Consider the following 27,439-nt stretch of genomic DNA (forward strand, 5'->3'; position numbering starts at 1 on the left):
TTCAATAATCTGGATATTGGTAAAAGTTCGAAATAAATAAATGTTATAAAATATGAGATGATAATAATTGACTAGTTGATAATATCTAGAAGTCTAGATGACTTTGCCCAAGTAATAATAAATTTCATTATTGTAACATTTAGTGAAATCATATGTATAAAGATAATTATTATAGTAAAACAACGTACTTGAATTCTGATTCCCTTACTTTTCTTCTTGAGTAAAGCTATTTGCAGTCGCTCATTATCATAATCATCTCATGTGGCATACATGTGATAGTTAGTAATTTGATACATTAATGTGGTAGTTTTTTATAACCTTATGTAATAATCACCAACTGTCACATGTATGCTATGTACGGCAACTGTGGTAATGAGCGATTGTAAGTAACATTATTCTTTCTTCTTAGTTTTATAATGGTATTTACTTTTGAAAATATACATTATTTTCAATAAAATTAAGGGAAAAAAAATTACCCGTATGTGTTTGTGAAAATAGTTACCTGAAAATGATTAAATTTTTCCTAGACTTAAAAAAAACACGTTTTATTTTTCGTGCTACAAGATCCTTCCAATTCAAATAATTGAAATCAAAATGTTGCAATTTCGTTTTATTTGTTTGCTTAAAGGTCATGGCCATGGGCATATAATTAGGCCAGAAACGTGAAGATCCACAATATTTGATATTTACCAAAGATACTACACCAATTAATGTACATTGATTAGAGTAATTAATTGATAAACAGAACAATAATTCTTATAATTAATACTCAATAAAATTTTAATAAGGAAATGTTGTATATCACCATATACATAGTTTATTTAATTATTATTATTAATGTTTTTCAGATTCATCACATGTCAAAAAGAAATTAAAGGAAGTTTTTTTTTTTTTTTTTTTTTTTAAATGAGATTTTGATCCAATTAAATCTCACATCATCTATTGATAAATAAATTAGTAAATTGTGATGTATATATAGCACAATCATTTTAACAAATCTCAATTTTCCCGTGAACGAGTTGTTACACTTGAGCTGCATGCTAAGATTAAAGAAGATGAGATCGTTATTTTAAGCAATCCTATATTTTTTTTATATATTAAATCGGTACTTATCTTAAAAATATCCGTGATGTTTGATTAAATGATATTTCTTTAAAATATGAAGGTCTTTCGGGTGATATTTACAAAATTTATTATCTTTATTTTCCTCTAATTCAATTTGAAATGAATAAGAAATTCATTACAGTATTTAACGACGTATAATAAAGATAGAAGAGAAGGAAGAAGAAAGGTGGATTAGAAAGTTTTCAATTTTCATGATTTCGACAATTTAACTAATAAAAAAGAATTATACTATTCACAATCGTTCGCTCCGATAGTTGCCTTTCGTGACATACTCATGGCATGTAGTTATTTGATACATGAGTTAAATAATAGATTGCCACATTTACGCATCAAATAATCACATATTATGTGTGCGTCACATAGGGCGACCGACGCAGTGAGTTACTGTAAATAGCATTATTCATTAAAAAAAGATGGAACTCATATATTTAGCCCATGCATGGTGGAAATTAAAAATATATTTTTAATAAACTTTGATAAAAAAATGATTAAGTGTGTGAGTCTCATAAAATATGTAGTTAAAATTAAATATCTACTTAATTTAGATTAAAATCTAAATTTTAATTCCTACCAAATAGGGACTTGAATCACGCTTTAAGGTGTTGTACCTAGAATTACATGGAAAATGAATTCCCTGGAAAATTTTGTCAATCAAACAGGCCAAAAGTGGAAGTTGGAATTCGAATTCCAAGTTCCATGGAAATTTAACGAATCAAACGGAGCCTAACTGTATTTGATTGTAAGCATGAAATTTGTATGGAAAGAAAAAATTTAAGCAATTTAATTGCCTAGAAATTATTTGTATGAAAATTATTAATTAAACGTGTTTGATTGATTTAATTTTCAACTTAAAAAAAAATTATTTGTCCATTTTTTATTGATGAATAGATAAGAAAGAATTGATAAATAGGAGAGAGAAAGAGAAGTGAATTCCTTAAAAAATAAAATCATACTCTCCCTATAGAAAATATTTTCGTTAATTTTGAAGAATATATAGTCATGAGATCAAAGGTAAGAAAATGTTTTCCATGAAAAAATGTTAATCAAACATCACAGAAGTAGAAATTTAGTTGGAAAAAAACATATTTTTCATAAAAAAAATATTAGCAATCAAATGCACCCTTATTAAATTTGAATTAAACTCCAATTTTTCTCTTTGAAGAAAAAACAAAAATGGTATATTCTGGCATGTGCAATTACATATAGAAACATAGTTTTAAATTTTCTTTAGCCATTGGTGATATGAAGTATAAAAATTCTTGAAAGTACTGTTTTTACCCCCAAGTAACGAAAAATTAGAAGGCAATTATGCTCCCCCATATGGTAAGAAAGAAAATGACAAAAGAAAATATTCCAAAACTAAAATGTTCTAATACTGATCATGCTTGGAGAGAGAATGCGTTAGCTCATTATGCCTTCCTATATAAAAACTTATATATTATGACTCGTTTTGTTCTCATTTCATCATTATTCACACACAGACAGAGAGAGAAGAGAGACAGAAGGGTAGACGAAAATGGAGGAGGAGATAAAATCAAGATTCAAAAGAATATGTGTATTCTGTGGGAGCAGTTCTGGCAAGAAACCAAGTTATCAAGAAGCTGCTATTGAGTTGGGCAAAGAACTGGTAAACGTTATTTAATCCTTTTTTGCTTTTGATTTGAATTCATCAAGTTATTGAAGAATTCTATACTGTTCATCATTAATATGCAGATATGCCTTTTTGCTCCGTGTTTTTATTTTTTTTATTGTGGGTATTAATTTTCTCTCTTCTTTATCTCCTGGTTAAACTGAATGGCAGATTTATACACCTTAATGGGGTCTTCTTTTGTTGCAGCTCAGATCAGATACTTTCTTTCTTTCTTAATCTCTCTAGCTATATATGTATGGAATCAGAACAGATTTATACATGGGCAATGCGGCAGATGGGTCTTGGGGGAAAATCAAGTTTAGGGTTTATGTTTGGTTTGGCATGAGAAATTAGAGAGAGTAATCAGAAGCTAGCTGTAACCTGGCTGTCATTTCAGACCAGCCCTTCTTGCGTGATCTTAATTAGTTAAGTTTATGGGGTTTAAGTTCAATTGTGCCATAAAAAAATCTGCTAACCAAACGTGCCATCTTGATATCATGAATTTAAGCGTGTTTTTCTATTCCCAGACCTTCATCATTTTTGTTTCATGCACGTATAATCATGTACAAATAAAATCATTTGAGTAGCCATGCTTGAAGTTTTTCATGATTTTTGAGGCATCCTATGAATTATAATTCATGGGTTTTGTTTTCCTTCTATATATATTCAAATATACATACACATATAGATACATATCTCTTTATCTCTCTTACACACAATGTGTAGGGGAAGGCTGGAATGATAAGTGTCATTTGTCCCTCATAATTCTCATCTTTTGTTTGGCCCTGAGGAATAATGAAAATGGGGAAATCTTGTAAATTTTGTTTACTTCAATCCATGCAAGTCTGTCAAAGGTTATTATTGATGTTTCTCTTACCATCCAAAGGCAGACATCATGGGATCAAATGTTGGTTTCTGATAATATCGTGTTTTATTGTGTACTTACTCTGAGCTAGACAATATAATATTCATTATCTTCAATACCATCACATGATTCACATCTAAAATTGGATGTTCTTAGCAAAACGTAATTCTTGGATTTGAGAGTAATTCTTACACCCAAACTCTTACATTACTTGCAGGGTTATTCCAAGGACTCTCATGCCTCGGGAGGTATGACTAGAAACTCTCTTTTGTTTAAAAATTTTCATTCAATGCGAATTACAATCTTGCAAAAGTAATACATCCAGGAGAACAGAAAGCACATATAATGTTCTCTAATTCTTAATTATATTAGATCTTGAAGTCTATTTCTCAAAATTTCAACTATATAATGGTCTAAGGCATTTAAATTTATAATGTATTGTCATCAAAACATATATTTGTCATAGATAATTGGAGAAACTATTGGAGAAGTACGAGCTGTATCTGATATGCATCAGAGGAAAGCCGAGATGGCTCGACAAGCTGACGGTTTCATTGCCCTTCCAGGTATACAAATCCCATTTACCTTTCTAAATCAATTAAAACTATCCATGTCCAAGACATTAAATTTAGTACTTTTTCACTTCCAGGCGGTTATGGTACACTCGAAGAGTTGCTTGAAGTTATTACATGGGCTCAACTCGGAATCCATCATAAACCTGTGAGCCTTTACACGTAATTTCAGATTGCCATATTAATATATTCGATTCATATATATATGCTACCAAAAAATAGTTCGTCGGGATTTTGGTCAATAGTCCTTATCATTTAGACTTGTAAAGGTTCAAATGGAAATATTTGCAAGATTTTTTTTTGAATTATAGTCAGGTAACTTGATTTGAATTTCACTGGCAGATCTCCATGTGAATTGGATAATCTTAGAATTTGAAAAATGGGGATTAGTGTTGGTCAAACTTAGACATGTTGCACGGCAATAAGTCACATAATGTGCATTTTTTTTTATCTAAATTTATTCACTAATCTAATTATATAAACATATGCAGGTGGGCCTATTGAATGTTGATGGTTACTATAATTCCTTGTTATCTTTTATTGATAAGGCCGTAGACGAAGGTTTTATCTCTCCAACTGCTCGAAGAATTATCGTGTCGGCTCCGACCGCCAAACAGTTGGTCAGAGAACTTGAGGTACTAGATTCCTTGTCCAACAACAAAATTTGCCATAAAGAAAACAATCTTTATGCAATCTAAGTTCAAAACAAATGTAGTTTAATCATAAAATCATCTATTTAAACTGCCCTTTTGCATGAATAAACTATTTGGGCCCATAAGAATGGAAAAATCTTTTCCTTTATACTACGACATGATTATGTGGGAATTGTTTAAGAAGAACCAAGTTGGAGATAAAGAATGAAAAAAGGCCTCACTTTCTAATTTAAGGTAAAATAATTTTAGCTCATTCTTATACTCTATTTTCTATATATTTCAGGAATATATTCCAGAATATGATGAAGTGACATCCAAATTGATCTGGGAAGAAGTGGGAAGATTAAATTATGTACCCGATCCCGACTTCGTTGTTCCTTCGTGACAAACCCGGAAGAGTACGAATTTATTTTTTTTTAAATTTTTATTTGGGTTCAGAATTTCAAGTAAATATGACTATATTCTGGCACAGAAGAGAAGATGCAGCACAGGAACGACTTCTTGTATTTTGGGCAAATGCCATTACAATTTAGCGAAGCTTAATATACACATCTGCTATAAAAAAAAAAAAAAAAAATTTAAGCACAGTCATGTCTTGTAAGGGAACATTTAGAAAGTTTAAATTTTTTATTTTTTTTTTTTTTTTTTAAATTCCTTTTAATGTCAATCTTAATTAGAATTCTCAATCATCTTCAAAATAGAATTCAAATCACATCCTGATTTTAACAAACTCCACATTGATATGAATGTCACTATAATAAATAAATTTCAATCTACTTGGAGACAAACTCCATTTTAAAGAATGAATTTCAACTCTTTAACAAAAAACATATATGAACTTCACCACAAAAATTTCCAACTTGGAAATATTCTCCACCATAAGACACAAATGTGTTTGAAACTCAAAAACCTGAGTAATCAAAATTTCAAAAACATCATTGAACACCAAAGTTGCTCAAATCATGAGTAACAATAAGGTTGAAATAAGTCTTATATAGAATCACCATGAAATGCTTGAATGATCTTTGCTAGAATCAACACTTTCAACCACGAATGAAGCAGAATTAACTAAATCAATATCTTTGTATCTATGTGGAGGCATATTCTCAAAAACGTTATATTTCGAAAAGTTGAATACAATGTCACCATTGGTAATGGTGGCAAAACTGAATTATCCATAACTTTCAAACTTGACTTAGATATAATTATCAAAGTAGACCCCAAACTAAACTCCGACGGTACAGTACTAAACTCATAATCCATCTAAGTCCTTAAACCACGTTGATCCATCAAAGATTTTGTAGAACCTTTCAAGACATATAACTGAGACTTTTTTGTCCCTACTACACAATATGCGCGCCTCTACAAACTTTTAGGACTCCACCTTGAGCAATGAATTTATACCCTTTAAAGTATGGAGTACTTAAAGAAATAATATTTTTCTTCAAATCAGAAACATGTTGTACTGTATGAAGTGTTTTGACACTTTCATCAATCAATTTAATTCTGACCCTTCCTATACTAGCTTCCGACAAGGTGTATTATTATATGTTACAACAACACATTTGAAAACTTCTTCATATGTTGTAAATAAATCTCGATTAGGACATATATGAAAAGTATAAGCTGTATTGAGAATTCAATCCTCTTCACTTTGGAATTTCCATCAGAAATCACCAAAAGATCTCTATCACTGTTAATCATTTCGTCGATACTGACTTCACCCAAATTATCTAATTACTTTTCTTTTTGATTAGCTACAACCAATTTTTCTTTATTCTACAACTTATAACAATACTTAACCAAGTGCCTCTTTCTCTTGCGATAATTACAAATTTTATTTGTAACTAAGACCTTAGTTTGTCCCTCCCAAAACCACCATCAACAATAAGACAATCTCCAAAAGCTTTAGTTCAAACTAGAAGCTTCATCTTCTCATTTGAATATAGAGCATCATAAACATATTCAATGATGAGAGTATCACGACCATATAGGACCGTGTCTCTAAACAATATATATGAAAAGGGCAACAAACACAGCAAAATCAAACATAAATCTTCTTCATCATATTTAACCTCGGAGGTTTTAAGATCAGCGATAATTTTCTTAAACATAGTTGGGTAATCATAAAAAAATGTACCTTTTGTCATACGATGAGGAATAAAGGTGATGCATCAAGTGTAATTTGTTAGTGAGACTCTTTGTCATGCATAATTGCTCCAATCATAACCATAACTCAACGACAAACTTCTCTTTCAAAATGTCCTGAAGAATGCTATTCGAAAAATGAAAACGAATTTGTGGTACGGCCTTTCGATCCCTACGTTATTTTTCATCATGATTCCAAGTTTTGGGTACGTTGTTAAATCCCTACAACGCATTGTCTAAATCCATTTGAGCGAGTATTGCTTGCATCTTTACCTATCACAATGAAATCTTGTACTGCGATCTAAAAGTGAAATATCATACTTCATGGTTGACATCCAAAAAAAATCTCCTTATGAATTAAGCTTGAGCTCTGATACCAGTTCGTTATAAAAAATGAAGAAAATACTGGATAATTTCGATACGAATTTGTTATGATAATAGGCGAGAAAATAATGACACAATATGATGCAATTGATCACAACTCAAGAATAAAATAATTGGCAGATGAATGTAGATTTCACTAAGGTTGGGCAAAACTTTAGAACCGAACCGAACCCGAACCGAGCAGATCTTAAGTTAAATACTCGAAAGGGGTATCTGAATCGAAGATCGACGGGTTTGATTTGGTTCTCGATTCTAGGTCAAGAATCAAAGAACTGGATAAGAATTGAATCTTCCAAAAATTTTAATTTATTTATTTTAAAGAAGCCAAATTATTTTATTTTTTTAAATAAATTTGCTAACTAGTTAATTTAGCTCAAACCAAAAAATATTATTTCTCTATTTCTAATTTTTAGTTTAAGCCCAACTTAATCAAATTGACTTAAGTTTTATCTAAATCTGTCATTTTATCGTAGTGTCATTTCTACCGTTCTGAAAAAATCGAATTGAAATTCGAGCACATCTCTTAATTATTGTAAGCTCACTATCTTCCCCTTCATGTGATTTTAACACTCAAATTTGTGAAAAATTCAGCAAAAAGAGACGCACAAGACTCATAAAATTGGACTACGTTATTTTGTAATAATTAAAATTGAACATTTCATTAGTTGAATTAATGTAATTTTGTAAATATTAAAAAATTAATTATATTATAGAATTGTTCAGTTCTAACCAAATCGGACCATGCACAGCCCTAGATTTCACTGAAATATGGAGAAAGAATTAAAATGATTTAGTGTTTTGATTTGTCTAATTTGTAATTAGGTTAAACAATCTAGCTAAATTGTAGAGAATAGTCTAATTTATATAGAAGGAATACTCTAAACCCTAAAGTAGAGTTGTAGAAGGAATGAGATACCCATATCTTATCCTCTTCAAGTCCAACATAATTTCAAGTCTCAATTGGGCTTCCAAATAGAACTTTAACTAGAATTTGCTAGATAGACTTCGAATAAGATTTCAAAAGTATTCCAACAAATAGAATTCCAGTTAACGTCGACATTAGTTAGAATTTCCAATTATCTTCAAAATAGAATTCGGATCATACCCTAATTCTAATGTTTCATCTTCAGTCTCTTCGGGTTTTGGTGTGGTTAAAACATAAACCACATTCAATGTAATAAGAAGAAATGTAGCTTGGTCTGCCATCTATGGAAGTTTACCTTATTTAATCTTTCCAACTTTATGAAATCAATTGCGAAATATCTAAGAGATGACATTGCAGAAGGCATTATAAATTTGCGTACGATATAGTCTTAAGATTGTTGGTGATGGTATTCCTTTGCAATGGCTTGAAAGAATAACTCTGTGGTAGATTATCAACTCCGACGTAGATTGCAAGGTACGTGATAACGTTTTCCTTGAGACAATATGCCCCTTACAAATGAGTGGACAATGCATCCAAATAAGCCTCTAAGATACAATGAAATCAATGAAATGTTTGTCGGTGTTTATGCACCAACGACAACAAATGTAGATGAAAGCCTTTGTAATCCAATTCTGCAGTATTCCGAGCACAAAGTAAAGTTTCGTAGAAAACAAGAATATTAAATAGCAAGAAGAAGAAAATGGGAAGAAGAGTAATATTATATTCTTATATATCTAAAACAAGAAATCATCAATCTTATTTATAGATTGAAACACTTTATTCCCAAGAGTTATAACTTTATGTTAAAGTCATAACAATTTGAAATATTAGTTATATAAACCAAATTTGTAGTGAAAATAGGGCAAAAGACGAAACATGAACAGATGCAGGGACGGACCCTCATGGAGGGGTAAAATGACCCAACAATTTTTTCAGTCTTTTTTTCTAGGAAATAACCTTTTATGATCTACTTTCTTGCACTCATTTCAGGTCATCAAATGAAGTCGAAACATTGCATTCTTAATACCATTTCAAAGAGCTCATAACCTAGTTGTTCGCTCGTTAATGACATACAAAACGACCAATCATATCAAAAGTTATGACACATCAAAGTGAGTAATTCCAAATTAATATTTCGAGAATTTCGATAATACTGTAATTTCAAAATTCGCCAATAATCATATACTATCCGAATCTACAAATTGCCTACGTCATCTAGAAGCTCGTTTCGAGGAATATATCGTAGTCATATTCAATGGTCAAAACGGATATTGACAATAGTTAAATATGCGTCAAACGTTCGTCTTAAAAGAAGCGCCTAACTCGTATTTTCTTTAAAAAATTTAATTATTTCATTAACATTTTATCTTTGCATGATAAATTTTTCAATATAATTTATATCATTTTATTAGAAAATTTACACAGAATATGACGTCAAAAGTTTTAGGATCGTTACGAATTAAAAGTAGTTTGAATTATTTAGGAATTACTTTTTCATTAAATTTAAATTTCATTTATTTCCTAAATTAAATGTGAATTTTTATTTCAATTCATTTACTCCTGCATTCAATTTGATTTGCTCATAGTCAACTCAACATCTATCAATGAAATAGTAAATAAAACTATATGAGTAACAAAATTCATTTAACAATATTGATAATAATATAATTATAAGACGTTTTAGCTACTTGGGCAAGCGGGTTTACTTGCTTGCGGTTCCCCAATTGCCTCATAGCAACCATCGGCCATCAGTTAGCTTATTATGCCCCGTTAACCCTGCCTTATCCTCTACCTCACAGGCCCTCACTTAACCTTCGTCGTATGATTCATTGACTCGTGCAAAGTCTTTAACGCATGCTAAATTTTCAAAAAGCGACATTATTAGAAAATCTTTTAACATATCAATTCTCATCCTATGCCTCACTTAACCTTCACTGTATGATTCATTGACTCGTACAAAGTGCTAAAATGTCAAAAATCAACATTATTAGAAAATCTTCTAACATACCAACTCTAGGATTGATTGCTTTATCGAAGTCATGAAAATCACCTTTAACGAGTCTAGGATTGCGTGCCTTAACTTGGTCTTAATCTTCATACGATAGCCCTGATTGAGTTAATCTTCATTCCACACCCAAACAAGCCCTAATACGAATTTGCAGAAGCACCCCTGATATTCTAATCTTTTGTAATTCTGTCCCTAATTTGTTTTGAATTTTGCAAGTTGGTCTATGAATTTTCAGGAATCGGAATGCTGGTTCATGGATTTTCAAATGGTTAAAAATGTCTATATACACGAATTATTCTACTTGCACAGATAATCTGTACAAGTAGTTTGATTCATCTGTCCATTGATTTGAATTTCTACCTGTATAGATTATCTATATTATTCTCTCTTATTGTTTAAATTTTTAGATGAGAAATTTTGAGTGCAAATTTTTATTGCTACTCATTTATGAAAATTGTACACGTACGGAGATTTTAAAAAATAAAGTCAGCTTGTACATGAAGAGATGTGCATAGATAGAAATTAATGGTGTATAAGTGTATAATGTTTGCTAATCTCAAAAAATATGTGAATAAAAATGATTTGGCACTTTATAAATAAATATAAACAATAGCAAAACATGAGTAAGTTTAATTATATCCTAGTTTTACCAAATAGTACAAATGGGACATGATGTGTGCTCTTAATCAAACACGTGAGATTCGATGCTTGTCACACAAATTATTGGCTGTTGAATTTTACGAAAGTGGCATATTAAACTACAGTAAGACATAATCTCTCTCTCTCTCTCTCTCCCCAATGTAAAAGAAATGGTACTTTCGGACTGATGTAAAAGAACAAACTGCTTGTAGATAATTGGAGTTCACTTAGTTACTTAAGTTCGATATTTATATGGTACTTCATTTAAAGTTGGATGAAGATGAGCCTTTTATCCATCGGGTCTAGTGATGTTACATATTGTCGAACTTGTCTGTTGCACTCGTGATTGTCAGAAAATCATCACGTAGATAGTCATTTGTTAGAAAATTGAAAGGTTTTACATTAAACAATTGACAATCATTTTTTGAATAATCAGTTAGTAATAGCTTGAGGATGAGAAAACTCCCAAGAATATTACCCTTGTAATCCTCAAACTTGTTTTTTCTTAATATTTTTCCCCTTTAATTAATAGAGATCAAACTGAGTAATAAACAATCAGAATCTACCTCGTGCTTATTTGTTCAAGTGATGCAATAAAAACGGAGTGTGTGAAGAAAGACGAAGGAAAAATTACCATTTTACAGTCTAATTGCTTTCCATCAAACTCAAGTACAATAAAATCTTCTTACCAGCTTCTTGTTTGGTTCAACTAAAAAGTTAAATTAAAATTAAAATCAAAGTAATAATTAATATTATCCACACATTTCATGTTACCACAACTTTTCAACCACATATTTAATAAACTTTTACCAAAATTTACTAAAAATTTAATTTTTATCTAAATCAAATAAATGCTAAATGACAAAGACTCCTGATTCTGAATTAAGAAAATGTATTGCTTGTTGCCCTTTGGTACTATTCTTGAGACATTATCCAGTTGCAAGTAAAAGAGTAGAGAACAAGAAATCAGAGGAAGAATATTCCCAGGTATCTCGACATTTATTGAACGCTAGGCACGTCGAAATCAACATGGTCAATTATTGAAACTCAAAATAGACATCACAAATTTCTGCAAGAAAACAAAACCTTCTACAACCTAATTGGAAAATAACACAGTGCTTGGGTTATGGATCGAATCCAGTTTATATTGCTGCAAAGTATTCTTTGCTGAGTTTGGGATCTGGCTTCATTGACTTCTCCCCAGGTTTCCATCCAGCTGGGCATACTTCATCTGGGTTCTCCTGAACATATTGCAATGCCTGCATAAGTAGGCATAAAACAAAACACATTAGATTATTGAACTCACTAAAATGCATGCAAGAGGGAAAGTAGACCAAAAGCTGCCATGAACGGCTCATGATTACACAATCACAGTGAAAAAAAGAAAAGTATGTCAAACATGGGGTTTAACTTGTTTTGTGTAAAATTCGATGATGTTCCCAGCAGGAGTCTTAACATCCAGATTTTACTGTTAAATTACGACCCATTCCACAGTTTACCATCTCACTATGAAATTCGTTTCTCAATTCCTATAACTTGTCTGCCAGAAACACCAAAAGAAGCTTCCACTGTTGCAGTTTTTATTTTCCAGGGAAAAGCTCTCTCTCAGACACTTTCAACAAGAAGAGCAAAAATATTATAGATGCTGAAAGACAATCATTCAACCAAGAGATTACTCTCTACATCTGTTCATTATGTTCCTTAGTTTTGAGGGTTTTTCAAACTTAACATTATTATAAAGTGAGAAACTAGCGCTTCAGTTAAGACGAGGATAAGAATTCTAATTTGAATAGGGAAGGTGAAATGCCCATGTGAGCCATACTGAAACTGCTCAAGTGATTCCTAAAAGCTTCAAGCCACTTAAAACCCTCTAAGCATATCCCCCCAAGCAGCGTTGCCTTGTATATAGGTACACCTAATGCATATACAAGAATTATAGTTTATGAAGACGCAATAAGCCTGTACAATCTGCATACCTGATGAATTTTGCAATCCCAACCTCTGTCGTGGTTAAAATTTATTTATGCTAAGATTTAAGGTGGACATGTTTGTTGACATGGTAGTTTAATATATGCAGCCAACGTCAAGTGATATCTCATTGACAGCCAGACTTGATGGAAACAGTATCCTAACTGAATGCCACTTAATAATGATGAATATTAGAAAACAAATCAGTGAAGCATTTTCCTTATAAAGTTCTTATAGATTACAGCAATGCCAAATACTATAGTGGATAAAAGCCTTGGTCCAAAACCCAGAAGTTTGTCCGTATGTTTTATATAGCATATAATGTATAATATTACCTGGAGCGTTCTCAGTGTTTCATCGACACTTCTGCCAATGGCAAGATTGTTGATGGTGGAGTGTTGGATAACTCCTTCCTTGTCAATGATAAAAAGTCCTCTTAATGCAATACCCTGAAAAATCAACATAGATAAATAAGACTTCAATTATAGTTTTTCCTCCTTAATATTAGACCCTCAAAATTTATATGGTAGAATTCATCTAGCTACGACTCTGAGGTAGATTCAAAATATAGGCTTAGCCAAATTTCAAAAATTTAAAGATCCGTAAACCTCCTAGAACAAGGTGGGTATCTCATCCCAATAGTCTCCATCACCGTGAACCAGTGCAAGCTGGATCATCATTATAAGGCTATCCATATTTCTAAAGCCACCTCTAGTACTGTCTTTAGTTAGATGATATCATGAGCCTTTTTCTCCAAAAAAGTACAAAGCCAGATGAAAAGAAACATGTCCTGAAGCTACACATTATATTAACAGAGGAAATTAACAAATTAACTTCTCAAGTATTGACTGATTCAAAATTGATAACGTGATCATTGAATAGATTGATCAGTATAAACCTGCACACCAGGTCAAACAATGTTATGCTTGCACTAAAATAGTACTGTAGGGAACAATGTTGGTCTCTTTTCACCTCTTACCAAGAGAATTTATCATATTCTACTTCTTATGCTTGGCCAGATAGGAGGCCGCAAACTCCAAACCAATAGATAATTTTTATTATATCAGCTACAGTAGATCGTAGACAGCATTAATAGCAATAACCAAAGATGTTGAAATGAATAGCAAGGTAACATTAAGACCATACTGATATCTTTAACCAAGCTGATTAATTGGTTTTTGAAATGCCAACAGGATCTACGTACCTGATCAGGAATGAGCACATCATATAACTTAGAAATTGATTTGGTAATATCAGAAACTAATGGATACTTCAAGTCACCCAAACCCCCAGACTTTCTGTCTGTTTGGACCCATGCAAGGTGGGAAAACTGCAGATTGTCAAGCATAAAGTAAATACAACGCATACGAATTTAAGATTCCACAAGATCAATCAATGCTGGTAAGAAAAAGCAAACGCAGAAAAGTGCATATGACCAAAATATTCTGACTGCATGGAAGAGAAAATTTCAACAGAAAATCATAAAAAGTCAACTTTACATCACAGCAAACTTTTAACTAAGATAATTACAGGATAAAACTTTAAGTCCATAAAAGTCAATAATAAGAGAGATGACAAAAAAGAGAACAAAGACGACCAGCAAATCAAACAAAAAAAAATTGATGATACAATATGACTGAAACCAACACATTCCAAGTGGTAACCAGTGAAACACCATAGGAAATGACAGAGACATTATTAGCAGACATAAGCATTGATGAAACATGTTAACAATAACAGAAAGTAGTAACAACTCATGACAACTCATCGAGGAGAGAACATTATCATTCGGCGCTCTTAATTTAGAAATGGACATGTTTTAGAAAGAAATTTCAATAGCTGAAGTGGACAGAGCGGAGCAATGGAACAGAATGGAGAAGGCTATTTCCTTCCTTCTATGTCAGATAGTACTTCGACTTCACTTCATACAAACAATCTTAGTCTCTAGGTCTTCCAAAAAATCTTTGTCCGGGTCTAGGAGAAGAGTATGGTGAAAATTAACTTTAAATTTCATCAATAACTTTACCAAGGAATTTGAAATGAAGTAGACTAGCAGATCAAACATGCCCAACTATATCACAGGAAAAAAAGAAAAAAAAATTAAAAATTAAAAATAACAGGGATTAAGAAGAAGATTGGAGCAAGGGATTCAAAGGACAACATTTATCTTAACCACAATTAATAATTCTCTCTACTTTGCTGTGGCAAAATCTTCTCATTGGAAATCATATTTCCTCAAACAGAAGGAATTAAATAGATTGCATTCCAATATAAAGTTAAGATAAGAAAGCATAGTTAAGTGAATCATATGTAAGAGTTTAACATAGAACGTATAAACATCCACCACTGTAGCTATTCATATGAGCAACGACAAAAAACAGAAGTTGAAGAGCAGCAAACAAAAAAAATTCAACCAGTTTTAAATCCAGAAGGTAACATACCACACTGTCTGTTGAAACACCCAATATTTCTGTGTTCAATTTCTGAAATTCTTCATAACGGTCACTGAAAGCAGTGATTTCTGAAAAGAAAGTAAGAGCAACATACAAGTGGTATCATCAGCAACCATCAGGCAGACAATATAGTAAAAAGTCAACTCACCAGTGGGACAAACAAACGTGAAGTCCAGTGGGTAGAAAAAGAGAATAACATATTTCTTCCCTATATATTCAGATAGTTTAACCTGCAGGCAGAATAATCATTACCTATTTATGAAAACGCTGTCTAAAAAACCAACACCCATGCCAAGTAAATATTGCACAATAGAATGCCGTAGGTGAAATAAAGAAATGTGTGTGTGCGCCAGAGAGACATGGGGGAGGGAACATGCAGAATTTTTTTTCAAACTTCTACAATCATCGTTCAATGAAGAATAGAATAATACATCAGAATTCTATTCTTTTGAAGCCCTTTATTAAAGTTTTATCATAATGGTGATTATCCAACTCCACGGATGGAAGAAATCAGTTACATTCAACATTTGATGATATTTGGAAAGATTAAAAAATAAAATAATAATAATAATAATAATAATAATAATAATAATAATAATAATAATTAAAATTAAAATTAAAATGTTTACACAACATTCTTCAGAGGATTACGTTGATAAATTCCTGATCAAAAACAGCCTCTGCCTCGAAGTCTGGAGCTTGATTTCCAACAAGTGGCAGTTCACTCTGTCAAAGAAGTTAAAGAAGTCAGCTGGAGCATAAAACCAAAAACTGGCAAAATAGCGCGGCAAGAACTGGCAAGATTAATACAGCCAGTCAAACTGCAATTGCAGCATTTACCTTTCATCTCCCATGTCTTTCAACTTAATTAAAAACACGAAATTTAGTTCCTATTGTAATAAAGGATAGCTATCCGCAAATGAAATTCAGTTCACAGATTCGTTTACATAGAGTCAAAATGAAAACAAGAAAAGTTCTTGGTTACTTCTAAATTTATAAATACTATGTGGAAAAAAAAAAAATCTAATTAGCTAACATCAATTTTAGATGCATTTTGAACCCAAACGAAGTTTAAATAGCAAAATAAAAAAAAATCCAAATCCACAGCTTCTAGTAGAGTACATTTCAACATTTTTTTAATATCATCACATAAAATTAATACATGACAGGAGTGTAAATACTTACTGCGCGCACAGCGAAACTGCGTCGTGTGTTGTAAGAAGAGCGAGAGGTAAGGGAAGTAGGGGCATGAGAAACAAGTGGATTGCGGAGTCCGAAGAATGAAGAGGGAACGGAAATGGATTTGGGGGAAATGTAAGCCTTTGAATTGGGATTGGAAGGCAGAAGAACAGCAGTTGAAGCTGTAGCTGTGCAGGCCGCCATTGCTAGACGATAATCGTACACGGCCTTCCAAAGTTCTGCACAGTGTGCGTGTGGTAATTTGGAGATAGATTGAAGATGGTGTGGTTGGGGTTTTAAGGTGGAAAGCAATCGCGGAGAAGATAAGACGAGCGGCAAAGAATTATGGACAATGCTTAGTATAAATAATATTTTTGCCTAATCTCTTATCTACTAATCATAATAGGAGGTAACGAAACATTTGAAAATTTTTATATTCACGCGACGCCTGTATACATTGTGAGAAGAGGGAACAACTTTCAGTATATTTTATTCGATACAAAGAGTATTTTTCAAGAATTATATAAGCCGAAACCTTGATTTTATTTAAGTTAAAATTAATTAAACTTTTTTTCATTTATATGTTTCATAATTTTCTTAAAAAATCTAATAAAATATTAATTTTAATTTCCATCAAATAGAGCATCTAGATTTTCTTATAATAAATTCTTCTTTTTAAGTATTAATTGTAATCATATATTTTATATGATTTACAATCATTATTCTCTTGCCATCACTTATTTTTTAGAAGGTAATTTTTTAGCAAACTAAAATGAAACCCATTAACTCTCATCAAATTAAATTAAAATTTTATTTCTCCTATTTTTAACCATACAATTTTCAATAAAATAATATTACATGTAAATTGAAAACTTTTCATTCTTTTACAACCATCCATTTTTCAAAAAAACAAAAAATAATATTATTATTTCCTCCATTATCATCAAAATTAACGGGGGCCAAACAGAGGCTTAGGTTCATTTGAAAATTAATCTTTAACTTTTGTTACTTTTTTCTTATTATGGATTTTATATATGACTTATAGTATATTGTGAATCTAATTTTGTAGTTTTATATGTTATTTAGTATAATTTTATTGGTTTGTCTTGACACTTGCATCTCAATTATCGTCAACCTTATGTCTTTGTTCACATATAAACACTTCAATGCTCGATTGATTTTTTTGAACATTGATACACATATTACTTTCTCTTGAATTTTGGGTTCGGTTATCCCCTTTGGAATTCATAGAATGCCATAGAATGTGAGTTGAAGTATATTAAATATCTTGGATCATTAGACAAGTTGAATCTTGAGAGTATGTGACTATTCAATTGACAACAAATCGAGGAAGTATGTAACTATTCAATAGACAACAAGTAGGCCAATCGACTAAAAAAGATGAACCGGCCTACTAAAGCAATATCCAAATATATTCAAATGGCATTTCCATAAAAGGGAAAACAAGGAGAAAGAAATATACATGTTCAACATGCATTTAAGAACCCTCCCCCAGAAATTAAAAACACTAATACCATTCTTGTAAACATGAAGTCTGAAGTTGTCATGCTGATGTTATTGTCGGGTTCTTTTCCAAGATTATTAGATCACCATCAAGAAAGCATGGCAAACTCAATTGGCAAAGGGCTCGTGACTTCCAGAAAATAATCCAGACCACCATGAAAGCACTTCATGAGGAAAATTGAATGAGAATCTTCACTTCTCAATATATATTCGAACTCGCCATTGCACTACTGGTTTTGTTTAACCATCGCACTTTTCCAACAATGAGGACTTATATTTGGACAGCACAAAGAACAAAATTTAGCTTCTTTCTCTTCCTTAATAGTATTGCATCCACCTTATCCCCATTCCATGAAAGTTTTCCAAGTTGCTTCTCCTTTCACCCTTAACAGTTACTTCAGCTAATACACATGATTCCAGCTAATATTCTTAGTAGCATTTGAATAATTCCTCTCTATCTCTTGACAAATTTATATTGGATAACTCACAATGATATTCTCTATCCTCCTTTCTTCTCATGGTAAATAAATACTTATTGATATGGGTATCCAAGAAACAAAACCTTAACATAGATACCTCTAAGTTCTCGTACTATACAGTGATGGTAATGATGGAGGAAGCACGCAACTTGAGATGATGACAATACTTGTAACTAGAGCCAAGATCTCAAGTTTTTGTTCACGACTTCCTTTCCATGGAAAGTTTGTGCCTATTTTTACTGGTTTCTCTCTTTCCGTGAGTGGTGAAGCACATCATATCACGACTAGTACGAGTTGCTCCTTGATAAATCAAGTTGCTACAATATTCTGCAAAGAGAATGAAAATTGTGTATTAGCTTCTCAACAATTACTATTTTCTGATGCATTCATAAAACAAAATAATCAAACATCCAGTGGTGTACTCAGAAGCATAAAAGAAAATAATCAAACAATTGCAGATAAGGTTATGATGATAATCTTAAATTATTAGTAATCTGAGTGCTCCACACAACTATTCATCAATCAACGTAGTATCAAGACAAGAACTATTCAAGATTTAATTCATTAGTCTATGCAAACAGATTAAGCTTTTAACAAAATAATGGTTTTACAAAATCAACAAATATTATAAACCAGACATTCCAAATTATTTGCGTTATAACCGGATTCACAAAGGAGAAGAAAATCAGTAGTTTCATTTTCATCATCAAAAGAATTTCAGATAACTAATCTGCATCACAGAACCCAGATTATTATATACGAAGTGTACCTTTAAAAAGGGATCGAAATGATGTTTTAAACGAGAAAGAGCAGTTCCGATGAGTTATATTTCCTATTCCACCCATACCAACAATATGAATTCTTCCAAATATTTCATTGTCCACACCTCCATTCTTGATTAAATTTTCCAAACAGACCACGTGATTACTCGTATCGAAACAAAATTTCTCTTCTGCAATCATGATCCTAAACTCAGTCCCTTCCAGACAAAATGCCTAAAAGAATGAATACCAGGTTCAAGCTCAAAGCGAGACACAAAAGATTGCAGTAACCCTATCAAAGCAAATTGCCTGATGACCTCTTGAAAATGAATAATTTTTGGGCCATTTTCTTGTACCAAAGGGGAAATCGATTAAGATCCTAAACTAGATTTGCTCTCTGTTTATGGGGTTGCAAAAATACATATATATAATAAAATAAAAATAACCGCAGTTCTTGTTGTTTAGGGTTGTATGCTTCTAAAACTCTGAGGTCAACTATCTAGGTCGTGATTTACTATGAGCAATGAGTGTGTCCAGAGAACAAGTGGGATAGTGGGAGTACATTGTATAATTTTTTTGGATTTTGTCATTTTGCCAATTAGTAATAGATGATTTGATGAAAAAGATGACTATATTTAAAATAGTCCAACTATGAGATATGACGTGATATTATATTAAGGATTATGTCAATTATTTTATTACTGTAACATGATTTAATTTTTTTTTTTTTTATATATAAGTTGGTGTTCAATGAGCGTTTCATGGGGTTTTTCCTACACAACAAACAAGGTGAGTCACAATGGTTAAAAATAAGAGGACACGTGTCAACGATTTGATAAAAAAAAAAGCCACAAAAGTACTGGTAAACACCTGTCACCCAATCTAGTGCAAGGACCATTACTCCATGGGTTTTGCTGCTTATACTTCGGAGTTGACACCCGACAATCCCTCATGAGTCATAAGAGGACCCCTGCTGTAAACATGATGAAAACGTGAAATGGTTGGCTTAAACTTGACTTGAAGAGAAGGACAATAAGTACTTAATTAAGGACAGATTCAATGAATATGATAAAGAATTCATACAGTTTGTTTGAGAAACTTGTCAATAATTGTATTTTGCCGTGTTCAAAAATTACTTTTATAAAAGCAATCTTGGAGTACGTTTTAGAATTGTTTATAAACGGTTAAAATTATTAATAAATAGGAAAAAGTGATGAATGATTAAGTAGTACTTATAAGACTCACAATATGGTGAATCAAAAGTAATATCAGCCAAAACATAAATTAAGTTTTGTCAATGAAAAAAATTACTTTTGGCAAAATAAGTGAATTTACAGAAAAATTCAGGCTCACTTTGAAGTATGACTTCTAAACGTAGCCTAATTAGATTCAAGTCTCAACTTGCAATGAAGTCCTGCGGCTGCCTTTTGAGGTTGAGTTGGAACAGTGACAGAGTTAGAAAATCTTTTATGGGGATACGAGGAATGGTTCAAAGGTGTTGAGAAATAAATTTAAAACTGAAAATGAGGTTGAAAGGTTGAGAAAATAGACAATTATAGATTATCATGGACTAAAATGTGTCGTGTACAAATATCGCTCCACGTATAGGGTAATTATATATACATTATGTCCCTGTTCGAGAGGCATTAAAATATGAATTTTAATCTAAATTAAAATCAATAATTAATTTAATCACATATTTTATGGGATCAAAGCATTTTAACCACACATTTCATCCACTATTATCAATATCTACTAAAAAATTTGATTTTAATTCTCATCAAATAGGCTATAGTTTTTGTTAACTGCATTGTACTTTATTTACAATGAAGGTCCTCAATTTTTCCTCATTTTGGTAGTTATTTCTCTAACTATTCTTTTGTTATATTCTTATGTTTGAACTTTCAATTATTTAGCATACTTGTTATTTGTACTTTTTAGGATGGTTACAAAGAGGAGAGTAAAGCTTGTGTGTGGCTCATTTATATAAATAGTTTTTTAAACACTTGTTGTGAATACATATTGCTACGATTGATTGTTATTTTGAATTATGTTCTTTTTCCTGAAAATTACTCGTTGCTAGAGAATGCTTTTGTAAATTTCAACACAATTTTTTATTGCATATAGAGCTCCAAACCATTGTTACTGTAATAGTTTTACAAATTCATATTTTATTTGAATAGTTCCATTTGTACAGAAAACTGTTCCACATAATTTTGCCAGAAATCTCACATGTGTGCATGGGTGGATCTGGGCCTGGGTTGGATCGAGCTACAGCCTGTGTTAGCTCCAGACCAGATCCAAGTTGTACAGTTCTTCTTTTTCATTTTTTTCTTCTCAACCCATGTACAAATTCAATACAGCCCGTGTTCCCTTAGTTTAAGCCCCAAATAAATAAATAAATTAATTAATTAATTAAAACCCATCTCATCTAGCCAAATTCCAAAACCCAAACCAAACATCTACATCCCTATATATGTTTTTAACCTCCATCAAAGGAATTATTCTACCATTCCATTACGTCTCTCTCCATCTCTATGCAACGTCTCCGGGTCATCCTTCAATTGCAAATCGTGTTCTTCTCAAAATTAAGATTTCTTATTCTTCGATTTTAGTTTGTATGTCCCCCTCCAATATTAAGATTTCATTTCAAATCACGTTAGATAAATAGACTTTAAGAATGCTTTTGTTTTTATTATGACACGCTCTCTTAATTTCAAATTGTTTTGAAGGATATAGTTAAAATTAATAATTAGGCAGCAATTTTGAAGTGTTTCTATCTAGATCTCCATTTAATTTGTAGTTTCCTTAATTTAGTTGTTTGATTTTTGTGTAAATTATTAAGGTTTTAGTGTTTTACGGATCAAGGTTTTTGGATATCTAGTTTTCTAAAGAGGAAAATATTGAATTACTACTTTGCTCTAAGTTAAATATATATTTTGTTCAATAGATATCTTTATTGTTTGTTTAACATAAACAGAGGTACAAACAAGTAAGTATTGTTATTAAATTAATTTTTCTTCTTGAAATGAGATAAATTTTTTGAAGTACAAGTAGAAAAGGGCATGGAAACACGTGTTGGTCAAGAAATATGATGATTAACCCAACGTTTGTCATCATCTCCATTTCGTTCCCTGGAAACACGGTAGAGGATAAAAATGATTTCTTGATTTCCCTTGGACCGCATAGAAGAGAGCGAGAATTTTTGGATACAACCTGATCATTCCACCAAACTTTATCTTAAATTAAAACCTAGAGTTTGAAATGTGAAAAATGAAAATTTTTTAAATTTTAGTTTTTAGCATTTTGAAATGAACCATTCTATACTATTTGTATACTACAAATTAATGTGAATATTTTTAGTTTTTCAGAATTTTCTGTAAAGTTCCCTCTGTTGAATTTTTGGATTATTAAGTGTTGAATTGTTGACTCACATACGTGTTTGACTATAGAAATATGTCACACGACATCTTCGATATGTCTGTCGAGTGTATCGATGTTCGATGACAACGTGTTGGTCCATCACTGTTCAGTCTCCCTCAATTAAATTTCTGGATTAGCCCCTGCATGTGTGGGACCCATGCTGTAATAAAAAAAAAATGCCAAAAAAATCCCCTACCCACCCCCTGCTGTGTCTGTTCTGTATGACTTTTGTGAGTGCAGTTTACGTACACAAAGTAAGCTCGATTTTTTTTAGTGTCACTGTTGGAGCTTGAAATTGTCAATGCATAATGTTGCCGAAGATTTTTCAATATTTGTAGATTGAAGCTAAAGACGTAAATTTCTCGGGTTGTTGAAAAGATGCACGAACTAGTAGTGACATTTTATTTTTAATTGTTGAATAAAGTTAAAAAAAAATGATCTTGAAATATTCAGTAAGCATGACCTTTCAATGAGCTGTTGAACTGACATCCAAAATTTACACCAATAGAGTACCTAATTTGTTGTTTTTTTCCTACAAAACTCTACGGAATAGACCATAAACATCATGGTCTCAATAATGTATTAAGAACAAAACCGGAAATAAAGAAACTAGAATCTAATAGTTACAACTTTTTTGAAATGAGATAACCAAGCTACACCATCAGGTTTGCCTCATTATTACCAACGAGATTAGCATTTTTCTAGCAGTGTCCAATATTTAACTACAAAATGTGCCATAGAACCTAGTATATAAGGTCTCCTATACCTTAATTATAAATGTGTCCTGTACTTTAACCACAAAATGTATGTAGACTAAACAGAAAATGAATTATAGATTTTACTCAAAAAAAGATGACTTCTCATCTTTTTCTTGCAACTACAAAAATATAATTACAATATTGCAACATCAACTGATAGCGGTAGTGGAGGCGGATCATTGCTCAATCTTGAAAGGAGGATGCTAGCTCGAATTCTTTCATGCTATAAGTCACTAGATAATTGAAATATGTTGTTCAAGACGATGTGTAAGTTCATTAATAGCATTATCTTCTCAACAACTTGTTGTGTAAAAGTTTGTTTCATAAACCTAGGAGTTGTGTATGTGCTGTTATATGACTTGCACGGAGCAGGTTCAGTATCGAAAATAGTCCTAGCACTCCTGTCAAAAACTTGAACGCATATTAATGCTTCATCAATGACAAGTGCATCATCTGCAAGCTATGCTTGTAATTGTTGCAACTCCGCCATCTTATAAAAAAATTAATTATCAAATAACTTTTAATTGTTGAAAAAGGATCGATACATATAAAAAAGGTCAACTTACATATTAAACAAATCTAAATCTTAGATCACAACATGCATAACAAAGATTGTACAAAAATATGTATAAGGTATAAAAATCAAGCACGTATTAATGCTTCATCAATGACAAGTGCATCATCTGTAAGCCATGCTTGTAATTGTTGCAACTCCACCATCTTATATACAAAAAATCAATTATCAAATAACTTTCAATTGTTGAAAAAAGATCGATACATATAAAAGTGGTCAACTTACATATTAAACCAATCTAAATATTAGATTACAACATGCACAACATATATTGCACAAAAATATGTATAACTGTAAGATATAAAGATCAAGTACATATTAATGCTTCATCAATGATTAGTGCATCATTTGCAAGCTGTGCTTGTGATTGTTGCAACTATACCATCTTATACAAAAATTAATTATAAAATAACTTTCAATTGTTGAAAAAAGACCGATGCATATAAAAGCGGTCATCTTACATATTAAAACAATCTAAATCATAGATTAAAACGTGCACAACACAGATTGTACAAAAATACGTATAACTGTAAGGTATAAAGATCAACCACCAGTTAGTTTCAATAGCAAAATCACCAAATGTAAAAACGATCAATTACAACAAGAATTGCATACAAATTATGTACAACATAACAGTTATATTCTATTACTTTGGTTTAGTTAAAGACCATCATTTGCAAGCAGCCTGATTTATTAGCCATAAGTGAAATGGCTTCTTTAATCTAAAAAGACAAAAATATCTTGCCTAAAATTAATAAATTACTAAAATAAGGTAGAATAAAAACAACACATTCCAATTCAAATTCAAACTAAATTCTCTTTCTTCCTTCATTTTCTCCGACACAACTAACGGCTTTTTTGTTTTTCATCTACTTCAATACTAAAACCTCAAAAATTTATCAAAACTTCAACTCATAGATCTCCTGAATATCCATTGTTTTGAAGGTAAGTATATTTGTGTATATTTAATGTCATTTTCATTAATTGGTTTACTTTTTAAATTATAAATTTTCGACTTATTTTAACGCGTCTCTAAATTGTTTTATAATTTATTGGATTAATCAATAAAATCAAAAAAAAAAAAAGGGAAAAAATATTTGGATAGATAGCCTATTTTAGTCGGCCCAGACGACGTCTGGACCATCTGATAACATGTGGCTTACACCTTTTGGATAGTACGATAAAAAATGGTCTAGACATCTTGGATGATTTGGGCCATCCATAATAGATGACCGAGACTCGTAACATGTAATTTGACAACACATGCCTATTCAGGTCACCATCCCTCATGCACTTCTCAACATCAATAGCATTCTTGAAGACGCAGCACACAATTACTCATCCTTGACAATCAAATGACTTTCAATATCTCCTAGTCAGATTGTGCAAAAGTTGTATCGTTAAATCAACAGGCTAAATCAAGAAAAAAATGAAACATAAATAATAACACATACACCCTTTGTCCCAATTATTTAGGAATAAAGCCACTTATACAATGTTTATACACAACTTAGTTGACAACAAGTGTGTAGAAAATATTCTGACCATTGATTTTTAAAATAGTTTTCAAATAAATGAATGTGATATTTGTGAACTCATGCATTGTAAATCAATTTGTAAAATAAATTGTACAAATAACATGATTGCTTATATATGCTTGTTTTATTTTTCAAAGGGATTAAGAAATCTTATTTAATGTTATTGAAAAAGTAACTTTGGCCAAGAAATTTACTAGTTCACCTCTGTTTAATTTTCAACAACTAGTGGTAAATTATTGTTGGAATTAGTAAAAAATTTGAAAATCGATTTCAAGAAGTAGGTAAATTATTGAAAAAAGTGGATGTATTTGGATGATTTCAAGAAGTAGGCAAATTAAATTAGAAAAATTAATTGTAACTAAATAAATTAAATAAAGGTATATTAATAAATGAATAAAACAAAATATTCTAAATTAAGAAACATGGCTATATATCTGGGACAAGGAAAAAAGGAAACCAAGTTTACATAAAGGTTGAACCCCAACTTTGAGGGCCCCACCGTCTCGTCCCTGAAATATCGTGAGGGAGGTAAATCGCGTGATGTACCCCCAACAGGCTAGGGAATAAAAGCTTGCCCGTACACTGGTACTCATAAAGAGTCCAATTTCATATCTCAGGAATCGAACATTTATACTGCGACTGGCAGCAAGGTTGAGACTACCTCACTCCCATTCTTTGCACTACTGAATTATGTCCTAGAGGGCCAGAAACCAAGTCTACATAAATAGGACGAAGGGAATATCACAAAACATACATAGGAAAGCTAGGCTTACATCTTCCGTGAGCCCCGATGCACTCCTATTCACATCCTTAAATCATGTTAATGCGTCATTGATGATTGTACTCCCCACCTTATGTGTAACTCAAAATAATAATAATAAATAAATAAATAAGTTAGGAATGCATAATTTTCGCATTTATTTCCCAAACATTCTATTGTCCTATTTTTAGATTTAACCTTCTATTGTTTAAGAAATTTTGATTTAGATGGTGGTTAAAATATTTCTTAGGAGGAAGTAAAGAGACTTATTTACTTTTGTATTATTAAATAAGATAAATAACATACACAATAAACTCGACAAAATAATTTCTCCAAGCTAAGAAAATGATTTGGACGAAAAGGTCATCATAGTCAACATGTGATAATAACGAAAAAAGTAGAGACGATTGTGAAAATGTATAAAAATTGAGAATCTTCGTTTGCAATCAACAAAATTTTTAGTGCGAGTATAATTATCCTTATCAAGCATCTACACTTTTTATATGTTGTAGATGTAAGTGTAAATAAACATGATGGTAAATATCTTTGGTTTGGTCAAAATTGAAAATAAGATCACTATTTTACTATCATATAAAACACGTTTGAAAATACAAGCTTAGTTGTAAGCAAAGTCGAATACGCACACAATCATAAGGCGTTCTTAGTAAAGCATCATATCCAAAACCTACCGGCCAATAATATTACAATGAAAACCTTCGACTATGTAAACGAAGAAGAGAGAGAAAAGGAAAGCTCAAGTACTCATACTCAGTACTATTACAAGATCAAACTTAATCATCTGAATTTCTAGTCATGAAATTCTTTAATTCTTGTAATACTTTGTCACCCACTTCTGAGAATGGTTCATCTGTAAAGAAACCATGTTGCTTTCCTTGGAACACAACACAATGAATTTTCTTTCCCTCTTCTTTCAAATTTTTGACATAATCCTTCTATCCTTCATCAACTCACTTCCTCCTACAATAACCTGAATCGGGTCAAGCTTTATGGATTCAAAACTTGGACTTAACGGCCCAAAAATGTTTGCAAACGGATGATATCGAGTGCTCCCA

General features: G+C 31.6%; 2 protein-coding genes and 1 long non-coding RNA gene across 3 annotated transcripts; 1 reads left to right on the forward strand and 2 right to left on the reverse strand.

The window, feature by feature from the left end:
• The first annotated feature begins 3,807 nt into the window (after positions 1–3,807).
• On the forward strand, positions 3,808–5,383 carry LOC111365810 (cytokinin riboside 5'-monophosphate phosphoribohydrolase LOG7-like). Its single transcript, XM_022986324.1, has 5 exons — positions 3,808–3,868; positions 4,087–4,186; positions 4,270–4,340; positions 4,684–4,827; positions 5,129–5,383. Exons 1-5 carry the CDS (start codon positions 3,857–3,859, stop codon positions 5,228–5,230), a joined length of 429 nt encoding a protein of 142 aa, XP_022842092.1. The 5' UTR covers positions 3,808–3,856; the 3' UTR covers positions 5,231–5,383.
• A 6,522-nt stretch (positions 5,384–11,905) lies between these two features.
• On the reverse strand, positions 11,906–16,969 carry LOC111366283 (2-Cys peroxiredoxin BAS1, chloroplastic-like). Its single transcript, XM_022987013.1, has 7 exons — positions 16,556–16,969; positions 16,022–16,096; positions 15,519–15,600; positions 15,359–15,438; positions 14,122–14,247; positions 13,253–13,366; positions 11,906–12,208 (listed from the first exon to the last, which is right to left on the reverse strand). The coding sequence occupies exons 1-7, from the start codon at positions 16,751–16,753 to the stop codon at positions 12,092–12,094; spliced, it is 792 nt and encodes a 263-aa protein (XP_022842781.1). The 5' UTR covers positions 16,754–16,969; the 3' UTR covers positions 11,906–12,091.
• A 970-nt stretch (positions 16,970–17,939) lies between these two features.
• On the reverse strand, positions 17,940–19,760 carry LOC111366284. Its single transcript, XR_002697621.1, has 2 exons — positions 19,322–19,760; positions 17,940–18,879 (listed from the first exon to the last, which is right to left on the reverse strand). It is a non-coding gene; the product is annotated as an uncharacterized LOC111366284 (long non-coding RNA).
• Positions 19,761–27,439: the final 7,679 nt, after the last annotated feature.

The sequence above is a fragment of the Olea europaea genome, chromosome 17, assembly GCF_002742605.1.
Source record: "Olea europaea var. sylvestris chromosome 17, O_europaea_v1, whole genome shotgun sequence".
Classification (NCBI taxonomy): domain Eukaryota; kingdom Viridiplantae; phylum Streptophyta; class Magnoliopsida; order Lamiales; family Oleaceae; genus Olea; species Olea europaea.